General features: G+C 50.1%; 2 protein-coding genes across 7 annotated transcripts in view; one reads left to right on the top strand and one right to left on the bottom strand.

The window, feature by feature from the left end:
* KAT8 (lysine acetyltransferase 8) overlaps nucleotides 1-8866 on the bottom strand; it is a 69109-nt gene extending 60243 nt beyond the window's left edge. The window contains exon 1 of the mRNA XM_033944680.1: nucleotides 8569-8866. Coding sequence (XP_033800571.1) covers nucleotides 8569-8599 — 31 coding nt within the window. The 5' untranslated portion in view covers nucleotides 8600-8866. The remainder of the gene's footprint in view (nucleotides 1-8568) is intronic.
* The window catches only part of TRIM69 (tripartite motif containing 69), a 72470-nt gene continuing 57000 nt past the window's right edge, over nucleotides 8786-24255 (top strand). The window contains exons 1-5 of one of the 6 annotated variants that reach the window (XM_033944677.1): nucleotides 8872-8890; nucleotides 10571-10642; nucleotides 11413-11573; nucleotides 11653-12087; nucleotides 12322-12417. In XM_033944677.1, coding sequence (XP_033800568.1) covers nucleotides 10597-10642; nucleotides 11413-11573; nucleotides 11653-12087; nucleotides 12322-12417 — 738 coding nt within the window. In that variant the 5' untranslated portion in view covers nucleotides 8872-8890; nucleotides 10571-10596. Of the gene's footprint in view, nucleotides 8891-9729; nucleotides 9907-9926; nucleotides 10087-10570; nucleotides 10643-11412; nucleotides 11574-11652; nucleotides 12088-12321; nucleotides 12418-24255 lie in introns of those variants that run through there. The other 5 variants (XM_033944673.1, XM_033944678.1, XM_033944675.1 and 2 more) reach the window with 5 other exon arrangements.

The raw sequence follows: 24255 nt of genomic DNA on the forward strand, positions 1-24255 counted from the left end.
CCACGCCGGGGCTCCATCAGAGACCACCCATATGTGAGAATAACTATTTGCTGTCCTCGGATAACACCTGTTATAAGAAAGTAACTGTGCTGTCTCTTTCCTCAACATATAAGCTTAAAGTGTCTTGACAGGCAGCTAGAACCAGTATTACATTACCAGTGACGATCCAAAGTCTTGATCCAATTATTCTTTAAAGTAGTCAAACACAGGTTAAGGAAAAGCTAGTCTTACAGTTGAGATGTACTGGAATAAGAGTTTCTACTCCTGCAGACATGGTCTGTTCTGTGTACAGCCCTTCATACAGGCAGAAGAGGTTGGAAAAATCAGTTACACATTGGCTGGTAATGTGTAAATATATTCACAAGGTAAAAATACAATGATCACAGGGGCTTGAAAGCCCAGCAGTAGAATTACTAGAAATAGTGTGGAGCACTTCTGATAACTCTCAGACACGCTGTTGTTCACAGACCCAATAGGAAGTGTGTGTGTGTTGGGGAGGGGGGGGGGCAGGGAGACAGATTTCTACACTAAACAATATAGAAAATAAAAAGGTGAGGCTTAAATTGAAACAACCACAGCAACTAGTATCCTCACTTTGTGGATTCCCCAGCAGGATAGCAATGAAGATATCAGGTTCATCAAAGTCCATACATCCAGCAAATGTAGGATAAGGCTCTTCTCATTGCCTCCTAATGTGATGTAACTTGTCAAATCACTTCTGTATTATTTCATCCAGAAATAAAGACTAGTAGACAAAATAATTAATTTTACTTATCGTTTTAATGCAGTGTCTCTAGCATGCCCCGACGGGACCCGTTTTGCGCATAAGGCTTTCTCAAGGGTTCATGGAGGCGCTCTACATCAGTGTTCTTCAACCACCGGTCCACAAAAATTTTCTGCTGGTCCACAGGGCCGGCACGTGTATCAGGCCCAAAACAGTGTTCTTCAACTGCCGGCCCATGGTGCGCTCAATGCGGCGTTATCTTTGAGCCAGCTCCCTCTTCTGCACTGATTCAGTGCACAAAGCCAAGGGCAGCGGCTCCTATGTGCATCCTGCGCCTGAACCGGAAGCCTTCTCAATGACGTTGCAACGTCAGAGGGAAGGCTTCCAGATGAGGTACAGGACGTGCAAGGAGCCGCTGCCCGCAGCTTTGTGCACTGCATCAGTGAGGAAGAGGGAGCTGGCCTGAAGATAACATCCAGGGCGGCATAAAATGGCCATGCGGGAGCAGGCCAGAAGGTAAGGCATAGCACAGAGGGAGGGAGATAACAAAGGTAGGGGGAGAATAATTTTATTTTTGAATTTAGTGATTGAATTATGTCAGTATTGAGAATTTACATCTGCTGTCAGTGTGTTTTGTGTAGTTTAATTTTGTGGTTAACCATTATGTGTTGTTAATAAGATTATATTGTGTGTATCTATGAAAAATGAATGGAAAAAACAGTGTTATAATTATTATGGGGGCGGGGTCTGGGGTGGAGATTGGGTAGAGATGGGCGGGGTCTGGCCCACGACTTAGCCCAGTGTTTTTCAACTGCCGGTCCACAAAATCATTCTTTTATTTCTACCGGTCCATAGGTGTAAAAAGGTTGAAGAACACTGCTCTACATAATACAAAAGTATCATTTATAGAAATATAGTTTAATTGTACATCATAAACATCCATTAGACTGTGTTAAAACTTCTAATCATAGATTGTATAAATTGTCAAAGATTTAAAATTGTTAAAGATTTAAATTCATAAGGGAATAATTACTTGGAATAAATTCATATTATGAATTCACACAGTATAATGATATTTTATATTATTATTATGTAGTTGATAAATTTCATACCTTTAATATTTTACCCATCACTTATGAATTTAAATCTTTGACAATCATAATTCAGGCTCTATTTGCAGCATTTAAGGGTAGTAAATTTTACAGTATTCAATTTGATCAATTTATACAATGTATGATTAGAAGTTTTAACACAGTCTAATGCAGTCGGTAATGGCATTTGAGATACTTGTAAATTTTTTGTCGTATCAAACACCTTATTGACCAAGTTAAACAATTTTTTGGTGTTAATGTTAGTAGTGCCAACCTAAATTGAATAGTTGGCCTTTTGTTTCTATTTTATTTTTAATTTGTAATTTCCTACCTCCTTTCGCCATATTTCTTTATCTGCAATTAATTTAGATTTAACCATATTTTTTCAAATTGCCTTACTCTCCGTTTCATTTCTAATAATTCAACATCATACCATTTGTTTCCATCATTTAAGCGTCTTTTTATGGTATGTTTGGGGGAAATTTCATTTAAGATGGAGTTTGATGTAATTTTCCATTCTGATGGAAATTCATTGACATTACCAATTGGAGTTAAATCTACAAGTTTCCAAAATTCAGTTGCTTCTAATCTTTTTCTTGTTGAAAATTTTTGTTTTGTCAATTTAGGCTTAGAAGTAGAGTTTGTATCCCAATTCAAATTAAAATAATAAATGAAATGGGCTGACCAAGGTATAGGTTGCCACCTGCCATCCTTCAGCTTGATTTTTGTTGTGATTTCAGATTTAGAGGCAAGACTGACCTTTCAGGAGCAGTTGTTTGGCAAAGGTCTGGACGACCTAATGGATTCTGGGATGGACCATCGCCCTAAGTCTCTGCCTGTTAGCCAACCCAGACCCTTCTGGGGTTCTGGTTGTTTAATTTTGTGGCTCACAGCAATCCCGACCGTATGCAAGTAACGTTAACATTGCAGATATTTTCACAGCGCTATCGATGATGGTATAATGGCTATAGGCATTCCAAGCCTTCAACCTCCAGTTCTGTGCCCACTGCTGAAGAGGCACAATGGTGCCTTGCTGAGAGATGCTCCTTTTCAGATAGGGGGCTGATTCTCAGTCTTTTTCCCGCCTAGATGCGCATTATGTCTGACAAGTGGGTCTTGGACTTTCTTAGGTCGGACTACAAGCTGGAATTTGCCTGACCTCTGCCAAATTGGTTCATGGACTCTCCTACAGATCGCCTAGTCAAAGCGCTCAAGGTTCAAGCCACCATTAAGAGGTGGCAGGATATTCAAGCTATACAGCTGATGTTGCCCAAACGCTCGGGCTCAGGCAGATACTCTCGTGCCCAAGAAGGGTTCAGAAGATTGGAGGCTTATTTTGGATCTTCAGCTCATGAATGCGGCTCTCAAGGTTCAACGCTTTTTGAATGGAGGCCATGCTGTCAGTCACTGCAGCAGTGACCCAAGAAAGTTTCTTGTCTATCTGGATCTCACGGAAGCATATTTGCACATTTCCTTTATTCACGCCCACCGCAACTTTTGCGGTTTCATGTTCTGGAACAGCATTACCAATTCTCGGCTTTGCCTTTTGGGCTGGCGACAGCACCCCAGACCTTCACCAAGGTGATGGTTGTAGTGGCGGCTTACCTGCAAAAAAAATGGGTCTCCAAGTTCACCCTTACTTGAGGTGAAGAAGGATCTGGGCTGGACTGTCAACTTCAAGAGGAGCCATCTGACGCTCACTCAGTCGCTGGAATATCTGGGAGTTCTCTTTAACTCGGCTGCAGGCCGTATCTATGTACCAGAAGCCTGCTGGCAGAAACTGTGTGCCCAGATTTCTCCCCTACTAAAGCGGCCAGCTCGGTCAGCATGGGATTATCTTCAATTTCTGGGATCTGTGGTTCTTTGGATGAAGGCGCTCATACGTTCTTATCTGCCATGTTTTGCTTTCTTAATGGGATCTGCACAGGGATGCCTTGCAAACCTGTCTACCTTGGACTCTGGAAGCCCGAGCAAGCATGGACTGGTAGCTTCTCCAGCAATTGCTCCGTGGAGGCAGACTGCTACACATTGCCTTCTGGATCATGGTGATATCAGATACCAGCCTTTGGGGCTGGGGAGCCCATTGCAATCGTTCTCCTGTTCAGGGGAGTTGGACGCCCTCTCAGCGAAAATAGTCACTCAACCAGTTGGTGCTTCGAGCCATTTGGCTAGCTCTTATGAGATTGCAGAACACTCTGGATGATCAAATGGTCAGGCTCTTCTCTGGCAATGCAACTGCAGTAGCCTATGTCAATCGCCAGGGAGCACTCCTCTAGCTCAGGAAGCCCATCTTCTTGTACTTTAGGCAGAACATCACCTCCTCGCACTGACGGCAGCACATGTGGTGGGAGTAGACAATGTTCAAACAGACTTCTTTAGCAGACAGATTCTAGATCCAGGCGAATGAGTCCTGTCTGGAGCGGCATCGGGTTGGGCCCGCTTCAACTTCCTGACCATGACGAGAATCAATAAAATGGATCGCTTCATCAGTCGCAGACTGAGCCCGGAAGCAAGGGGATCAATGCTATGATGCAGCCGTGGCCTCGGGAGATTCTCCTGTATGTCTTTCCTCCTTGGACGATATTTGACCGATCGTTTGACAGATCATGTAGTTCTGTATTCAGATTGGCCTTATGGATCTTGGTATGCAGATCTAGTGCATCTGCGTAGGAGTTGCAGCCTTCGGCTGAGCAACCATCCGGACCTCCTCTTCCCGAGTCCAGTGTCCTTGGAGGTTCCGGGTCCATTTGCTCTTATGGCATGGTTCTTGAGCGCGTAGTCTTAGAGCAGAGAGGATATTCTCCTGTGGTTGTTGATACTCTTTTCAAGTCTAAGAAGGAGAAATTAGGTTCTTACTAGAGAATGACACGGTGGCTGATTCCCACGCGGAGCCGCAGGTACCCCGCTGAAACGGGGAGCGAGAAAATAGTAGTCAGCGGCTGAGGGAATTCCTGAGTGGGCGGCGAGGGAAGCCCGGGGTTTCCCCTCTTTCAGCTGCCGGCGTGAGGCACTTACGAAGGGGATCCCTGGACATCAGCACCCGAAGCCGACGAGGATTCCCTTTCGCGGTGGTCAGCACACCGTGAGCACTGGCCGCCCAAACTGACCTCACAGCTGGAGCACAATGAGCACTTTTTCCCTTCAAAAGTGCTCATTGTGCAATATGCAACCTAGCTAAGGGAAAAAGTGACGGTTAGCAATAAAACAGCAATACAATACAGTGAAGGCTCCCTTCAGACTGGCACTGCCTTAGGTTTTGTTTTTTTCCCCAGAACAGACGCCACTGGCTCTCTAAGCTATATGCCTTGCCTGTATCGGTGGCAAGGCTTACAGCTGAGGCACCTCTAGAAAAAATATGGGGAGGTGGAGGAAGGGGGGAAGAGACTTAACTTGTGACCCGTCGAGTGTGACACCCCCGAGGTCAGACGGACCTCGAAAGGATCCCCCCAAACTCTGTCTAGCACCAGACAGGAACAAGAAGGCCACTATGCAAATTCCAGCACTAACCCAGGGAAGACAGCAAAATCTTACCACCTGCTGAAACTGATAGAAGACTGGTCAGATTAGGGGGAAGCACAGCTACTTGTATTGCAACCAAAGGTTTTTGTCTCAGTCTCCACCTGCTGGTCATGGTGAGGTATTATCCATCAGTGAAGCTGTACTGGTCTGGAGAGGTGCTAAAGAATGAGCACTTTTTCCCTTTAAAAGTGCTCATTGTGCAATAAGCGACCTAAAGAAAAGTGCCGGTTAACAATAAAAAATCAATTAAATTATAACTTCTGGTGGAATTCAGTATGCCATATATATAAAATGGAGCGTACATTTGCAACACAAAGAAGTTATATTGATAAGTTTAAGAAGATTTGGGGACCATTAACAGACTTTTGCAATGAATGATACAATTTTCCCATAATAAGATATTCGATAAGAGGGGATGTGGGTGGGTTTATTTTATTCATCTCATAATATAAATAATTTATCATTATATCTTGTTGTATTGTATGCAATTTTCAAAGGAAGGGGAGGGGGGTGGGTTTATAATTTGAGTAATAGTTGGTATACTTATTAAGTATTACCGTATTTTCACGCATATAACGTGTGCGTTATACACGATTTTTACAAACCGTGCATAACCATGCGCGTTATACGTGTGAGCGCGTTTTACAACTTTTTTTTACATAGTTCCCCACCCCCCGACGTCCGATTCACCCCCCCCCCCGCAGGACCGCTCGCACCCCCACCCCGAAGGACCGCTCGCACGCACTCGCACCCCCACCCCGAAGGACCGCTCGCACGCACTCCCACCCGCACCCCGAAGGACCGTTCGCACCCCCACAGCCTCCCAACCCCCCCCATCATTTAGAAGCTCCTACCGTTGTCCTGCTGCTTCCTCTTGGTGGTCCCGGCCCTTCTGTGAGCCCTGCGTCTGCGCTGCTTCCTCTTCCGGCGGTCCCGCCCTTTCTCTGACGTCAGAGAAAGGGCGGGACCGCCGGAAGAGGAAGCAGCGCAGACGCAGGGCTCACAGAAGGGCTGGGACCGCCAAGAGGAAGCAGCAGGACAACGGTAGGAGCTTCTACATGATGGGGGGGTGCGAGCGGTCCTTCGGGTGGGGTGCGAGTGTGTGCGAGCGGTCCTTCGGGGTGGGGGTGCGTGCGAGTGGTCCTTCGGGGTGGGGGTGTGAGTGGTCCTGCGGGGGGGTGAATCGGATGTCAGGGGGGGGGGGATCAGGCTTTCAGGGTGGGGACAGGACTTCAAGGGGGAGAGGAGAGTCGGGGCGGGCGAAAGGAGAGTCGGGGCGGGCGAAAGGAGAGTCGGGCGGCGACGGGAGAGTCGGGGCGGCATGTGCAGTATACGGGTGTGCGCGGTATATAAAAATTTATTTACATAAATTACAGTTTCCCGCGCGCTATATCCGTGTGCGCGTTTTACACAGGTGCGCGGTATGAGTGAAAATACGGTATATACTTTTTCAATATTATAGTAAAGGATTATATAATGATACGTTGTATTTACAGTGATGCGTGAAGGAATATCAAGTGTGTACTCAATGAAATTGTATAAATTTATGTGATACACTTGTTGTTATATGAAAAATGAATAAAAAACTTAAAACAGAAAAAATCAATTACAGACAATTGAAGGCTCCCTTCAGACCGGCACTGCCTCAGGATTTTTTTTTTCTGTCAGAACAGACTCCACTGGCTCTCTAAGCCATATGCCTTGCCGGTATCTGTGGCAAGGCTTAAAGCTGAAGTACTTCTATAAAAATGTTTTGGGGAGGTGGAGGAAATGGGTAGAGGGACTCAACTTGTGATCCATCGAATGTGACACCCCCGAGGTCAGACAGACCCCCAAAAGGGTCCCCCCAAGCTGTTTGACACCAAACAGAGACAAGAAGGCCACTAAACAACTTCCAACAGCCCTACACTAACTAAGGGAAGACGGGCAACAGCTTACCACATCTGCTTGGAGATTGAGAACAGACTGGTTATATTAGGGGGAAGCACAGCTACTTGTATTACAGCCAAAAGGTTTTGGCTCAGTCTCCACCTGCTGGTCATGGTGAGCTATTACCCATCAGTGAACTGTACTGATCTGGAGAGACGCTAAAGAAGTGGCAATTTGAGACATTTGTCCCTCTGTAACTGAAGCAGATTTGCGTACCATGGCCAACGCGGCCATTCTGGAGAAAACAGGATTACCAACTCCAGGTGGATATTTTGTGAATAGCCCAGCCATGGGGGAAAGACATACAACAGATCTTTCTCTGGCCAAGGTTGTATTAGGGTATCGATGCTAGTGCTTCTGGGCTCAAATCTTCAGCTGAAGAACCGAGACCTTTTTGTTGGCTGCCAATATCATCAGATCGAACGTTAGATGCCCCTAGCAACTGTTGAAGGCCTTCTAGGACAAAGACCACTTCCCTGGGTCCGCCAGCTGAGATAACCTGCATATTATCCACTCCTGCTACATGTTGCTGATAGAGCCTGAAGATGGACTTCTTACCAGCAAAACGATTGGGCCTCCTTTCTCAATGGGGCACTCCTGTTGACATAAGACACAGCTGTGGCATTGTCTGAGAAAATCCTGACGGCTTTGCTTTCCAGGGCGCTCTCAAAATCTGTAGTGTTAGATGAATAGCTTTCAGCTCCAATATGTTGATGGACCATTTCCTCTGTAAGGGTAACAATTGGCCCTGAACTGGATGACTTTTGTAACGACCTGAAATTTTGCAATTGATATCTTTTTGGCTTTGTATAAAGTCATAGTCCATTTTGGGTATTTTTTCACATTGTGGATTACAGGGTCACCTTTTATGGATATTTTGGAAATTTTAGTTAAGGGCCATTTTTCCAAAGCTGTAGTTGCGAGTACCAGCACAGCAAATGTGATGTAGCCCATGGGAACTGAATGAGCTTCATTGCATTTGCTGTGTGGGACTTGCTACTGTAGCTTTGTAAACGGGGTCCTAACTGTGCCCTGAGAAATTGTTTTGGACCCTACACACTGGCTACTCAATTTTCTTAAGAGCCTGAGTTATGGAACTCCCACAACACCTTATATCTGCCTCATTCTTACAGCAATTTAAAATAAAACACACTTTGTAATTGCAGATGATATATTATGGAGTGTTCTGGAAATGACACAGGAAGACTGCATCACTTGATCTTTATATGTGCCCCCCCCCCCCCCCCTCTTCACACACACTTCCCTAGCGGCAGTGTAGTTCCACCCCTCTCACCCTGGCTTTACCTTTTCCATTGGCCTTCATTTTTCTGCCCATCTCTCTTATCCTTTATTAGATTGTAAACCGTTCAGATAGAAAATTTCTGAAGTTTGAAAATATCCTTGGCTCCCCATCCTTGCCCTAGCTCATGTTATATCTAGGATGGAGCTCCTGCATCAAGGCTGGCTCAAGAGTATCTGCCACCACACACACAGTCAAACCTTCCGCTATCGTATGTTCCCTCCTCCAGTGCTTACAAGATCTGGCCTGCACAGCACTGTAAGCGTCGGGCTGGCCCAAGAGGCAGGGATCAGCAGGGGCTAGCCCAAGAAAAGGCAGGGAGCAGGAGTAAGTCCTCTTGTCATCCTCTTAATTCTGCTGCCTTAAGTGTTTAATCTGCCTAGTGCCAGGGCCTGCCCTGTTTTGCATTTGAAAACGGCAACCGCTATTGTTTCTTATTGTTGCAAGCTATTGTACTAAGAATAGACGCCGCAGGCTGGTTTAGACCTGACCTGTTTTTAAACATTGTAAAGAAAGGCAATATCAGGGTATAACTCTAGTGTGACAAAACTCCAGGTGTTCTCTAACAGTATACCAAGAATACTGAAATTAGAAGCAGTCTTTTCCCTTTTAAAGTCTAGTACAAATACACGCATGCGTCGCTCTAAAGCTCTCAATAGCGTGAGGCAACTTGCGGTTATCACAGCCCTAGACTTAAAAACCCGAGATAAAAATCAAAGTTGTTTCGTGTGGCAGCGATCAGCACAATTCTTTAACTCTGACTAACTCTCCCTAATTTTATTCTAATAGTTATTGAAGTATTGTGTAAATTTCATGGCTATTGTTATCCGATGTATGCTTTTTGTGTCATAAAATGGCCGCTGGAGCATCAGCCGTAGGCACGTGATCAAATCTAATTCATTTATTTCTGTTTCTTTAAGAAACTTTATATGGTGTTGCGATATCTGCCATGTTGATGACCAAAAACAAGTCAAATCCTCTCTATGATAGTAGTCAGGGCCTCCGTTTTGTTTTTTTGAAGGACACGCGCAGGCCATTTTTTTTTGGGGGGGGGAGGGGGAGGTAATTTCTTTGGCGCCACTGGAGTCTTCTGCTACCGCCCTCAGCAGATAGTTCTATAGGCAGAAAACAGCCCGAGCTTTGTCCCCGCCCGCTACAGCGCTTGCGCAGTCCTCTCTACTAGGCTCGGCATGCGCATATTAGCTCCCTGAAGCTCGCGCGCCATCTCTTTCTTTCTCTGTGGCCTCTTGGAGCGGTAGGGTGGAACGCACGCGCCATGGCGACCGTTGGAACAGTCACTGCTGCCGCAGTCACCTCAGAAGCGAAGAGCAAAGTGGATCCTGGTGAGCAACCGGGGGAGCGGCAGAGCGGGGGCGGAGCAGGGAGGGAGGAGGCTTCAGCCGATCCCCCGACGGCCGTTGCCGACGGAGGAGGAGACGGAGACGGCGCACAGAACCGGGACGCGAAGAACCCAGTGGAGATTGGAGAAACCTATCTGTGTCGGAGAGCGGACAACACCTTGCGTAAGCAGGAAAGGGGATAGGCTTCGTTTTACAGTCGGTTCATTTTTAAACGTTATATTTCCGGTCATTAACGGCCATATCACCATGTTTCCGGTTATTCATGCGATTTGCGTTCAAACCTCGTGGTTGCGTGTTTCTGGTATTTGTTGTAGCGCGTATATAGAGATCAAACACTTGTGCATATTTTCCCTTAATCGTGGCTCATTATTAACGGACTGAAGTACTTTTCGTTTTTCCACCTCGTGGAAACTGCACAATGTAGGAGCCATGTGGGTGTGTAGAACGTTTCATAGCGGCCTATCGATTGCTGTGAGGAAAGCAGAATAGTCTGTCGAGGTTCATATGTGAGATTGTCCATGTTAATAAGTAATGGGTGTTATATTTTACAACTATGGGATCTTTTTAAAGTGGATCTTTCTCAGAATTAAAAGGAATTTAAGGTTTGGTATAAACCATTTTGACTGCTTTTCTGTTCTATATCCAGACTCTGCGGAAGTGCTTAAGTCCCGTATGAATAAAGAAAATCGTGAGGAGTTTTATGTGCACTATGTTGGACGTGAGTACAAGTTGATTTGACTGTTTTTAGATTGAGGGTTATTAGAAACACCTGGTACTTTTGCTCCTTTTGTAATGAAACACTCCTTTGTCCCCAGGGTATGAGATTCCGCTAATATCTTTTTTCTGGAGGCTGCAGGATCTTAGGGTGTAACTGCCTAAAGCAGATTACAGGACTTTTTTTGGGGAGGGATATAATTGAGTATATTTGTTAGACTGTGCTCCAGTTTTGCAACCTCTCACGCTATATAAAACATTGGTTGATCCTTTTTTAGCTTAGTGATCTGTTGCTGTATTAGGTTGGTAGCAGAATAAATTAGTATTGTAACTAAGCCTTATCTATAAGTTTCTAAATATATTTGGATTTTGAGATGAGAAAATATGTAAAAACAAGCTGGAATTGCTATGGATGGAAGACTTCGATTTTCTACTGTATTGGAGGAGTATGTGGCATAGTGGTTAGAGCTACAGCCTCAGCACCCTGAGGTTGTGGGTTCAGAACCCACGCTGCTCCTTGTGACCCTGGGCAAGTCACTTAATCCTCCACTGCCCCAGGTATATTAGATTGTGAGCCCACCGGGACAGATAGGAAAAATGCTTGAAGTACTGCATGTACTTGCTTTGAGTGTGGTTGTAAAACTACAAAAAGGTGGTATACAAGTCCAATCCCTTTCCCTTTCCCTCGACACTTTTTTTTTTTATTATCAAAAGGAAGATCCACATATTATTAACTTTGAAATGCTTAAGTCTTTGAAAATTTTATTCTTTTAGTTAACCGTCGTCAGAATGAGTGGGTTGACAAGTCTCGCCTAATGCCTGCTAAGGATGTAAAGGGTGATACCCAAAACAGTGATCAAGATGTGAATGACCTGGCAGAGAAGAAGCGGGGAGCCCAGAAGCGGAAGCAAGATGATGATGAAATGGAGTTCAAGGTAACTCACCAGATCATGTTTGTGTGTTGCCATTTTTCAGTGTGGCATTATCTATATCTTGCTCGTGTTTTTGCTTTAGAAAATGAAAACAGATGAGACAGAGGCTTTGGATTCTTCATATGGTGCGCCAATGGAAGACTTCACAGAGGAGCTGACCTGTCCTGTGTGCATGCAACTCTTTAGCAATCCCATCATCCTAGAGTGTGGCCACAATTTTTGCAGTCACTGTATTGACAAGGCTTGGGAGAACTTAGAAGTTTGTTCTTGTCCTGAGTGTCAAGAAGTGGTGCCAGAGCGTAAGTACACCATAAATCGTGCCTTGGCAAGCTTGGTGAAGAAGGCTGGTGGGGTATCCAAGACCAGTCGTGTACGGGATCGCTGTGAGGAACATGATGAGAAGCTGAAACTCTTCTGTAAAGATGATGGTATCCTGGCTTGTGTCATCTGCCGCGATTCGCTCAAGCATTCCACACATACCTTCTTGCCCATACAAGACGCGTTTGGATTCTACAGGGTATGTTATGTTTTTTTTTTCCTTCCTTGCTGTAGTCTTTTGTCATTGGTACTTCCCACTACTTTTTTCCCCCCCAGAGTATTGGGTCGAAAATATATTCTAGCCAATTGGGTAGCTTGTTCATAGTGCCTTATTAATGCTTTGAAAATTTGTGTGACTGAAATCTGAGGTGTTTTGTATTTTCCTTGGTGTATAGCAATGGTTTTGTTTTGTGTTGTGTTTTTGCTCTTGTAGAGTGAATTGATAAAAGTTGTCACACCACTGGAAATAAATTTAAAGGAGCTGGAGAAACTGAAACATGAGCAGAACCAGAAGCTCTCACAACACAAAGTGAGTATGGATATTTTCACTGGTATGACAGAGAAGTGTAGATATCTTTCATCATCATGCATGTCCAAGTTTATAAACTGCTCCTCTGAGGCCCAAGAAAACAATGCAGTTGATCTGCAAATGCTAGGGTGAAAGTGACTTCATTATCCGGTCTGCTACTTTGGTTCTATATTAATACCTTTAAAATATTTAAACATCTGCCTCATATATCCCCTGTTTCTCCTCTCCTCAGAGTATACATATTCGTCTTCCAATCTCTTCATATATCATACTTTTTGCTCCATAAGATGCACTTCCCCCCAAAAAATAAGTGGGTGGAAATAAGGGTGCATCTTATGAAGCGCATATGACCCCCCTCCCCCCTCCGGCGGTACCTTTAAATTGTGGATCTCGGTGCACGGCTGCCTGCTGATTGTCGAGGCCTGTGGTGCACAAGCGTGCTAATGCTTGGGCTCATGACACTTTTTAATTGTGCTGGTTGCTGGTGCTTTGCTGGATGGCTGCCTGCTGTTTACCAGCATGTCGGGCCCAGCGGCGCACAAGCGTGCTGCTGCATGGATGCGCGCCACTTCTGAATGGCTGCCTCAGTCCTCACGAGAACTGAGGCAGCCATTCAGAAGTGATGCGTACCCATGCAGCCGCTGGCCCTGACATTCCGGTAATCAGCAGACAGCTGTTAAGTGAAGCAACAGCAACCGGCACAATTAGGAAGTGTTCTTGGCCCAGGCATTAGAGCACCGCGGGCCCCGACAGCAGGCAGCCGTCCACCGACCTCCACAATTTAAAGGTACTGTTGGGCTGGGATGGAATTTAAAGGGGGGGGGTATATAAAAGTAATTATTAATTGATTGGGGGGGGGGGGCTGGGATGGAATTTAAAGGTGTCTGGTATATATTAGTATACAATTTGGTTCAGAATGGGGTTTTTTTCCCCCTTGTTTTCCTTCTCTAAATCTGGGTGCATCTTATGGAGCGAAAAATACAGTATGTCTTTAGGTGCAAACCTCCTACCATTTTCATTGCCACCTTCTGCACTGCTACAAGTCTTTTTTTAATCCTTCGCCAGACAGGGCCTCTAAAACTGAATTCAGTACTCTGTAGCCTCGCCAAAGACCTGCACTGGAGTGTCCAGTTTTGGAGGCCCTATCTGGCAAAGGATATGAGAAGGCGAAGTGGTGCAGAAGAAGATGCTGAAAATGGTAGGGAGTTTGTGCTAAAAGACACATGGGAAGAGAGTGGAAAACCTGAATGACTTGAATGGTCTGTGTCGTGTATATGGCAACTCAGTTTAGAATGGGCTGGGGAGGGCTTTGACGGAAACTACTGTAATTTGGAACATGAGGACTGTGCTGGTCAGACTCTACGGTTAATGGCCCAGAACTAACTAAGAAAAAAGACAATTTAACTATGAATTTATAATGTGCGTAAATATTGGGCAGACTGGATGGACCGTTCAGGTTTTTATCTGCTGTCATTCTATATTACTTTATTTTACTATTACAGCTTGTAGATTAGTCATATACCAATGCTAGACATGGCCATGTTTTGCTCAACACTAGGGCTGCATCAAGAACATAGTAATGTGAAAATGAAGACTTGTCACTATTGTAAGGACAGCTTGACAGTTGTCAGTGTTGCAGAAGAAAGCCCTTAGTGTTGAGTGAAACATGGCCATTTTGGGCTTTGGGTTGTGATCAGTTTGTGTTGTAGTAGTAAAATAAATTGATTTTGATCTGATACTTCCATCTATATCCCTATTTGAGGTTTCAGAATAGTTCATGGTAACTCAACTTGTGTCATGTTTGTGTGAGCTGTGAACTCCATGTTTGTTTTCTAGTTCCAAATTTTAACTCGGAGTCAACTCCATACTGAAAGCCCACTTTTTTAAAGATATGCATTAAATTCCAAACTCAATCTCACCTAAGTAAGCACCAATATTGTTCATCTGTAATTCCTCCACCTGAGAGCACTGTATTGATGCACATTCATGTCCAGTTTAACTTGACTAGAGAATGACACGGGGACAAATTTGTCCCTGCCCCATTCCTATAATCCAATGGTCTCAAACCTTTGCAGGGCCACATTTTGGATTTGTAGTTATCCCAGGACAAGCAGGCATGATATTCTCACATGTGGGTGACGTCATCTACGGAGCCCCAGCGCGGACAGCTTTTCAAGCAAACTTGATTGAAGTTTCAAGTTTGCTACACTGCACCACGCATGTGCATGCCTTCTTGCCCACTAGAGGGCGCATCCCCACCTTGTGGTCCTCAGTTCAGTCTTTTCCGCGGAGCCAGAAGCCCTGTGGAAATTGTGCTCTTCGTGTTTAGCCTTCTGACATCGCGGCTGAGGGGTTTTTTCTCGGTCGCTGTGCTTATTTTGGTTTTTTCCTTTATTGTGTATTGAGTTTCGTCAAAAAAAAAAAAAATCTTTTATTTTCTTCCGGGGGCTCCCGGTAGCCGAGGGACCTCATTTGTTCCCGGCCGGGTTTCGTGTCCATGTCCTGTCCCTTGACAGGTTTTAAAAAGTGCACCCGGTGCGATCGCCTCCTTTCAATTACCGATCCTCACCGGTGGTGCTTGCTTTGTCTGGGCCCTGAGCACCCGACGGATTCTTGTACTCGGTGCTCTACTTTTCAAAACAGGGCCTTCCGCCGCCGTCGCGCTCGGATGGTGGAGCTCTTTGCGGTGGACACCGGGGCGGAGAAGGCCTCGACGTCGGCTTCGGCCCCGGCCTTGACCTCGGCCTCGTCTCCCTCGACCTTGCCCCGACAGCCCGCTTCGTCGAAGCCGGTCTCTTCGACCCCGAAGTCGACGAAGGGTAAGTCCTCACTTCTTTAGCACTCTCCAGACCAGTAGAGGTTAACTTTACGAATGGGTATATATCTAATCATGACCAGCAGGTGGAGACTGAAAACAAAACTTTGGGACAGTATATACTATCCTCCCTTCTCTATTTCCCTCAGTCTTCTTTCAGTCTCCAGCAGGTGTTGAGTGATCTGTACCCATCTCTCTTGGTAGGGCTGTTGGAATTTGTTTAGGGGTTTATTGTCCCTGTTTTTGGCCGGACGGAGCTTGGTCGGGCCCTGTTTGGGGGTCCGTCCGACCTCGGGGGTGTCAAACCCGGCGGGTCACGAGCGGGGTCCCTCCCCCCACTTCCTCCACCTCCCCACATTTTTTTAGAGGAGCCTCAGCAGTAAGCCTTGCCCCCTAAGTCAAGCAAGGCATATTGCTTCGAGAGCCTGTGGAGTCTGTTCTGTAAAAAAAAAAAAAAAAAAATCCTGAGGTAGTGCTGGTCTGAAGGGTTGTTTCCCTTTAAGAAAACTGTATTTTACTGTATTTTTTCATGTAACCAGCACTTTTTTATAGCTAGGTCGCGTCTGGAGCAATTGTGCCCTTCTCCGGGGGAGTAGGCCACAATTTTAGTCCAGCCGCGAGGCACTCGCGGCCGGCCTGAACTCGGCGGTTTGGGTCGGTGAGGTGGTGGAGCTCCGTCGGCAGCGGCTGCAGGCGCCCAGAGCTCCCCGCCGATGGTGCCTCGCGAGTCGGCTTGGAGCAGTGGGGAAGCCCGGTCTTCCACAACCGCCCACGGAGGGATTCCCCGAAGGATTCCCTCTCAGCTGATTTTTTGACAGCTGATGCCGACTTGCCTGTCTTAGCGGCTGGGACTGTTCAGTCTTCTCAGCCGCTACAGGCCATGGAGGGAGCATTTTTGGCGGGAACTTCGCCATTTTCTTTGTCTGGCCCCTCCATTTTGTCTGCAACCTCAGGTGACCTTCCCCCTGTATGGCGAACACAGGGGCAGGTTTCAGCATGGACCCCTGCTGGGGCAGGGAGTCCCTGGGGACCCCCAGGGGTTTTTTGCCCCCAATTTATTTTCTTTCTTTGTGCGGACTTTTGGGGGTCCCACGTGCGCCTGGGGGGTTTCGGGGGGGGTTTCCCTCCGCGCCCCCTATGGCTTTGCCTCCCTCTTTTCGTTTGGCGTCCCCTCTTCCTCCTCCCTCATCCAAGCGCCCGCGGGGGGGCTTGGATTGCGAATTGGTGGGCGGAGGAGCGTGTTGGCCTGGTTGAGGACCTGGCTGCTTTGGCGGGCTTCCAGGATCCTCTAGAGGGGACGCCTGTTGGCAGCGGGGCGGCGGGTTTCCCGTCTTCCAGAGCAGATGCGTCCGTGGTGCGCTTTTTTATTCAGAGGGATGAGCTTTTAGACCTGTGTAGCAGGTCTCCTTGGTGCTGCATTTTTGCAGTGGCGCCGCCGGAGACCCCGCGTATGGGGGCCCCTCTGCTTCAGGGGGTCTGTCCTGGTTCCCGCTCTTTTCCTGTGCGTCAGGATTTGCGGGATTTTGTGTTGGCGCAGTGGCCTATGGGCGCAGTTTCGTTTGGTGTGCGCCTTGGCTCTTGGGTATCCCGTCCCGGAGGGAGGTAGGGCTACCTTAATTTCGCCAATGGGGAACGCGGTGGTCTCGGCACTTCCTAAGCGGCATACCGTGCCTGTTATGGACGGTTCTGCTCTTAGGGTCTCGGAGGCGCGTGCGTTAGAGACTCTTCTTAAGTATGATTTTGATGTCTCTGCCTTTGGGGTCCAGGCGGCTGTTTGTGGGGAGCTAGTCGCTCGCGCCGTGTTTCGGTGGGCTGAGCGTGTCCTGGATCGGGAGTCTGATGACTGGTCTCTAGTGGATCAGGAGGTAGCGAAGATTGCGATGGCTGCCTCGTTCCTCTCAGATGCTCTTTATGACTTGGTGCGGATTTCGGCTAAGTCTATGGCATGGCCGCGCGGTGTATTTTGTGGCTGCGCGCTTGGGCGGCGGATTCTGCGTCCAAAGCTAAGTTTACTAAAGTTCCCTTTAGGGGGTCTTTTTGTTTGGAGAGGAATTAGATGAGTTGATTCAGACTCTGACGGACTCGAAGGTGCCCCGTCTGCCTGAGGACCGTGCCCGCCCTGCGTCTAGGTGTGGGGCTGCCCGGGGGCGTTTGCGGGAATTTCGCAAGTATCGCCCGGGGCGTGGGGCTGCTTCTTTCCCGGCTCAGGGTTTTTTCCCGGGGTCGGTTCTTCCAGCGCATGCAGCCCTTTCGGGGGGCCCGTCGGGGGGCAGGGAATCCCTCCGCCGGTTCCCCCGCTTCCCGTCCTGCGCAATGACTCCTTGCCGGCGCCCCCTTTGGTTCCGGTGGGGGCCCGGCTGCGCAAATTTTTCCCCAAATGGGCCGAGATCGCGTCCGATCAGTGGGTCCTTGAGGTGGTGCGGGACGGTTACGCTCTGGAGTTTACCCGCTCTCTGCCGGACCTTTTCCTCACTTCTCCATGTCAGACTCCATGGAAGACGCAGGCTTTTCGTCAGACCCTTCAGCGTTTGCTAGATCTCGAGGCAGTCGTGCCGGTGTCCCCTACGGAGTGGGGCACCGGCAGGTACTCCATTTACTTTGTGGTGGCCATAAAGGAGGGGACCTTTCGGCCCATCCTGGATGTCTCTCGATCTGACGGAGGCCTACTTGCAGGTTCCAATTCGGGCCTCTCATCAGCACTTCCTTCGCTTTGCGATCTTGGGGCGGCACTTTCAGTTCTGTGCGCTTCCCTTTGGTCTGGCCACGGCTCCTCGGACGTTCACCACGGTAATGGTGGTCGTCGCGGCAGCCTTGCGGTCGGTGGGCATCCTGGTTCTCCCCTACCTGGACGACTGGTTGATTCGGGCAAAGTCGTTGCAGGAGAGCTCCCGGGTTACGGCTCGGGTGGTGGAGTTTCTCCGGTCGCTGGGCTGGGTGGTCAACCTTTCCAAGAGTCGGTTGGTCCCGGCTCAGCGTCTGGAGTGCCTTGGGGTTATGTTCGACATCTCCTTGGGGAAGGTCTTCCTTCCAGAGGCCCGGGTGAGCAAATTGCAATCTCAGCTTCGCCTGCTTTTGGCGTCCCGGGGTCCTCGGGCGCGAGATTTCCTCCAAGTCCTGGGGTCAATGGCGGCGTCCCTGGACGTGGTGAGGTGGGCGCGGGCCCACATGCGTCCTCTTCAGTATGCTCTGCTCCGGAGGTGGTCTCCCCGGAGGCAAGATTTGGATGTTCCGGTTCCCCTGCGAGGCTTGGCGCGCTGCAGTCTGCGCTGGTGGCTCCGGACCCCTCACCTGGTTCAGGGGGTGGGTCTGGATCTCCCGCAGTGGACGGTGCTCCTTACGGATGCGAGTCTCCTCGGTTGGGGGGCTCAGTTTATGGGCCACTCAGCTCGGGGCACCTGGTCCGCGGAGGAGGCCTCCTGGTCGATCAACGAGTTGGAGACCAGAGCGGTCAGGCTGGCGCTGTTAGCTTTCCACTCCCTTTTGCTGGGCAAGTCGGTCAGAGTCCTGTCGGACAATGCCACGGCGGTGGCTTATGTCAATCGTCAGGGGGGCACCAAGAGCACTCCTGTGGCGCAGGAGGCGGCTCGGCTCATGGTTTGGGCGGAGTCCCATCTTCTGGACCTCTCGGCTTCTCATATAGCCGGGGTAGAAAATGTTCAGGCAGACTTCCTCAGTCGTCACTTCCTGGATCCAGGAGAGTGGTTTCTCGGCGCCGGAGCGTTTCGGTTGATAGTGCAAGATTGGGGGCAGCCCCTGATGGACCTGATGGCCACGAGTGGCAACGCCAAAGTGCCCCGCTTCTTCAGTCGTCGCAGGGAAGGGCTGGCCGAGGGTCTGGATGCTCTGGTCCAGCCGTGGCCAACGGAGGGGCTGTTGTATGTGTTCCCTCCTTAGCCGCTGGTGGGCAGAGTGCTTCTTCGCATTGTTCACCATCCGGGTTTGGTGGTGCTGGTGGCTCCGGATTGGCCTCGACGTCCGTGGTATGCGGATCTGGTGAGACACCTGGTGGCGGTTCCTCTTCCTCTGCCTCTCTCGGACGACCTTCTGATGCAGGGTCCCATTCCCTTGTTCGACCCGTCTCTCTTCTGTCTTACGGCGTGGCTCTTGAAAGGGGTCGCCTTAGCAAGAAGGGATATTCAGACAAGGTGATCGCTACACTGTTGGGGTCCCGGAGGCTTTCTACCTCTCGGGCTTATGTGCGGGTTTGGCGTCTCTTTGAGGAATGGTGTCGGGCTCGGGGAGTGACCTCTTTTCGCGCTTCTCTGCCTAACATTCTAGAGTTCTTGCAGGATGGCCTGGATAGAGGCCTGGCTTGGTCTTCTCTCCGGGTTCATCTTGCGGCCCTGTCGACCTTTCGAGGGTTGGTGTCAGGTCAGCGTTTATCGGCTCTTCCTGATGTGATTCGGTTTCTGCGGGCGGCCAAGTTGCTTAGGCCTCCCCTACGGCCCTCGGTTCCCTCTTGGGATCTTAATCTGGTTCTCTCTGTTTTGGTGCGCCCGCCTTTCGAGCCCTTGGACGACTGTTCTTTGAAGGACCTTACTTTGAAGGCGGTCTTTTTGGTGGCCATTACTTCTGCTAGGAGTATTTCTGAGCTGCAGGCTTTCTCTTGTAGGGCTCCCTTCTTGGAGTTGTCTAGGGAGCGGGTCGTCTTGCGGCCTGTTCCTTCCTTTCTGCCGAAGGTTGTTTCTCCTTTTCATGTCAATCAATCGGTGGTTCTCCCGGTCTTGGGTGGTCGGGAGGGCTCTTCTGAGCAACGGCAGCTGCGCAAGTTGGATGTCGGTCGGGTCCTTCGCTCTGATGTGCAGCGGACCCAGGAATTCCGGAAGTCCGATCATCTCTTTGTCCTCCTGGCTGGTCCTCGTCGGGGAGCTGGCGCTTCTAAGGCTACTATTGCGCGCTGGATCAAGGAGACGATTGCTTCCGCTTATCTTCTGAAACAGCAGCCTGTTCCGGAGTTTCTCAAGGCTCATTCCACTCGGGGTCAGGCGGCTTCTTGGGCTGAGTCGTCGCTCGTGCCTCCGGTGGATATTTGTAAGGCTGCGGTTTGGTCCTCCTTGTATTCTTTTGTTAGACATTATCGGGTAGATGTTCAGGCGCGTCGGGACGCGGTGTTCGGTGAGCGTGTTCTGGTATCGGCCCTTCGGGGGTCCCGCCCGTGAGAGGGACTGCTTTGGTACGTCCCATTCGTAAAGTTAACCTCTACTGGTCTGGAGAGTGCTAAAGAAGGAGAAATTAGGTTCTTACCTGCTAATTTACTTTCTTTTAGCTTCTCCAGACCAGTAGAGGTCCCCACCCTGTCTGTTGTTGTTGTTGTTGTTGGGGCTGTTTTCGCGGGCAGTTTTTGTTTTTTGCTGCGGGTTCTAGTATTTTTCTAGGGCCGGGGAGAATTAAAGAACAGCGGCTGTGGCTCGGCTGGCTTAGCTGGCGAGCTGTGGGGACATTTTCCTTCGGGTATTTCTCCTCTGCATTTTCCAACAGCATTTGGGTATGTTATTTGTTACTCCTGTTCGGAGTATTGTTTTCTTCCTGTTTTCCAGTTCTTGGTTCTGCTTGGCTATTCGGCAGACTGAGGGAAATAGAGAAGGGAGGATAGTATATACTGTCCCAAAGTTTTGTTTTCAGTCTCCACCTGCTGGTCATGATTAGATATATACCCATTCGTAAAGTTAACCTCTACTGGTCTGGAGAAGCTAAAAGAAAGTAAATTAGCAGGTAAGAACCTAATTTCTCCTTCCTTCTTCTCTTCCAGCCTTGAAGAAGCCATCCTCTGGATCATCGACGGGGGCGGGTGGGTCGTCCTCGGCCCCACCCCGAGCGTCGAAGTCAGGTGCCCCGTGGGAATACTCAAGACCGAGGTTGCCCTCGAGGGAGCACCCGCCGGCCCCGGATCTACCTGCCATGATGGCGGTACCGGCCTTTCAGGACTTACTCCGTGCGCTTATTACCTCGGAGCTGTCCGGTGCCCTCGCGCACCTCCAGCTGCCTTCGGTGGCGTCAGCGGCCTCGGTCTCGGTACCCTCGCCTTCGGCCCCCGGGACGGCTTCGGCCTCGACCCCGGCCTTGCCCTCGACTTCGGCTGACCAGCCTGAGCGGAGCATGCGGCCTCGGGACAGGGGGCGGAGGGTTCGGAGGATCTCTTCCTCTTCGACCTCGTCGAGGTCCTCCCGGGGCTCCTCGCCCTCGGGTCGGCTTCGGGCGAAGCGTCGGTCGAGGAAGCCCAAACGTCAACGGGTTTCTCCTCGACGACGCGGTCGCTCCTCGACGACCGGGGCCGAGACCCTTCGGGTCTCCGAGCTTCGCCTCGATAATCCGAGGCTTCTCCGTTCCTCCGAGGTTGAATACTCGAGGGACTCTTCGCCGAGACGGAGGGGGCGTGCCTCGATCCCTCATACCCCGGGGACTTCCCGCAGGGGTTCCTCGGGGCGTGGCCGGTCCCCGACCCCGTCGAGGTCGCTTGGTGTGGCCTCTTGGGGTTCGGGCACGGGGAGGGAGCCTCGTTATTCCCGTGAGGCTTCCCCTTCCTTCTTGGCGACGAAGGCTTCTCGTTCTCCCTCGCCTCCTTCGAAGCCCTCTTCCTTTTCCAGATTTGTCCTTGATATGGGTAGAGCCTTGGACCTTGATCTGGCATCAGGGTCTCAATATTCGAAGGAATTTTTGGAGGAGCAGGATTTGCCCTCTCCTCCCAGAGAGACCCCCCGGCTGCCTCTTAACAAGGTTCTACACCAGACCTTCCTGAGGAACTTGGACTCCCCTCTTACAGTCACAGCTGTTCCGTCTAAGATGGAGTCGAAGTACCGCACGGTCCCCTGCAAGGGCTTCGATAAAGCGCAGTTGTCTCACCAGTCGTTGCTGGTGGAATCGGCGTTGAAGAAGTCCCAGCCTTCTCGGGTCTCGGCTGCGACCCCCCCCCCCCCCCCCCGGGCGGGAGGGGCGGACCCTGGACAAGTTTGGTCGTCGCCTCTATTCTAACTCCTTGATGGCCGCCAGGGTCCTTAATTACGCATTCACCTTCTCCTATTTGAGGCAGATGGTCAAGGCGTTGCCCAGGTATTATGGAGTCATGCCTGATTCCCATAAGGAGGATTTTGGCGCCTTTATGGCCAGTCTATCCCAGCTGCGCCTCTACCTCTTTCACGCAGTCTACGATGCCTTTGAGTTGGCCTCTCGCGTATCCGCCTTTGCGGTGGCGATGTGCCGTCTCGCGTGGCTTCGTGCGTTGGATATGGACCCGAACTTGCAGGAACGTCTGGCCAACCTTCCCTGTGTTGGCTCCGAGTTGTTCGATGAGTCCTTAGAGGCGGCGACCAAACGCTTGTCTGAACATGAGCGCTCTATCGCCTCATTGGTCCGTCCTAAACCCCGGGCCCCGCCGCAGAAGCCGTTTTGACCTCCTCCGCGGCGGTACCCGCAGAAGTCGACGCCGGCCTTCTCCAGGCCTCTGGCCCGGCGTCCCCAGCAGCAGGGCAGAGCGTCCCAATCAAAGCCTCAGGTGCAGGGAGCGTCTAAACCCGCTCCGTCTTTTTGACGTGATGCGCGGTTGGGGGCGGGCCCCCTCCGCACTCTCAAAGGACCCCCTTCCTATCGGGGGCCGATTGCAGGCCTTTCTTCCAGCCTGGGCCGAGATCACGTCGGACGCTTGGGTGCTCCGGATGATCTCCGAGGGTTACTCGCTAAACTTCTTAGCCAGGCCGCCGGAACATCCGCCGGGGGCTTCTCTTGGCTGTCGAGACCAGCTTCCTCTTCTCCTGTCGGAAGCCAAGTCCTTGTTGAGCCTTCGGGCGGTGGAGCCGGTACCCCCGAACCAAAGAGGATGGGGGTTTTACTCCCGGTACTTTTTGGTCCCGAAGAAGACAGGGGACTTACGCCCCATTCTGGACCTCCGGAGGCTCAACAAGTTTCTTGTCCGGGAGAAGTTCCGTATGTTGTCCCTTCCAGCCCTGTACCCTCTGTTAGAATCGGGGGACTGGATGTGCTCCCTGGATCTGAAGGAGGCATATACGCATGTTATCCCAGGACAAGCAGGCATGATATTCTCACATGTGGGTGACGTCATCTACGGAGCCCCGATGCGGAAGCATTTTCAAGCAAACTTGATTGAAGATTTAAAGTTTGCTCTGCTGCTCCACGCATGCGTGCCTTCCTGCTCCACTAGGGGGTGCATCCCCTCGTGGTCTCCAGTTCAAAATTTTCCGCGAGTCTAGAAGCCGTGTTTCTCAGGCTCTGCCCCAACTGCCTTATAGCACCGCGATTTTTTCTTGTTTTTTCTCGATTAAGTCGCTGTGCGCGAATTCTTTACAACTTTACTTGATTCCTGCTTCGTTTTTCGACCCGGAGGCTTCCGGGTCCCCATGGCCGCGTGGCTAATCGAGCCGCGGCCACTTTCGATTTAATGTCCCGGCCTTTGACCGGCTTTAAAAAGTGCACCCGGTGCGAGCGGCTTCTTTCTCTCACAGATCCGCATCGCCGGTGCATCCTCTGTCTGGGGGCAGCTCATCCAACCGACTCCTGCCCCCAGTGCGCTATTTTCCAAAACAGGGCCCTCCGCCGAAGAAAAGCCCGCATGGCGGACCTCTTCACTCCGGACCAACTCTCCACCTCGGCCTCGAGGTCGGCCCCGGCCTTGACCTCGGCCCCGGCCTTGACCTCGGCCCCGGATACCTCGGCATCACCTCGAGACTCGACCCCGAAGTCCTCGGGACAACAGAAAGCCTCGGCCCCGGGTAAGTCCCCTCTTCCCTCTTCAGGTTCTGTAACAGCGAAGAAGCCAACCTCGGGGACAACGTCGACGCATGGCGGAAGCCCCATGCTTACAGCGACTAAACCCTCCAAGCCTTCGGGCCGTGCCTCCACCACACGGGAATACTCTGATACGAGGTCGCCTCAGGTGGAGTGCACCGAGGCAGTGGACATGCCTTCGATGCTGTCCGTGCCCGTCTTCCAGGACCTACTCCGAGCGATGATCACGTCGGAGCTGTCCACTGCAATGGCCCAGTTTCAATCAGCCTCGACCTCGAACGTGCCAG

The sequence above is a fragment of the Geotrypetes seraphini genome, chromosome 5 (genome assembly GCF_902459505.1).
Source record: "Geotrypetes seraphini chromosome 5, aGeoSer1.1, whole genome shotgun sequence".
Classification (NCBI taxonomy): Eukaryota; Metazoa; Chordata; class Amphibia; order Gymnophiona; family Dermophiidae; genus Geotrypetes; species Geotrypetes seraphini.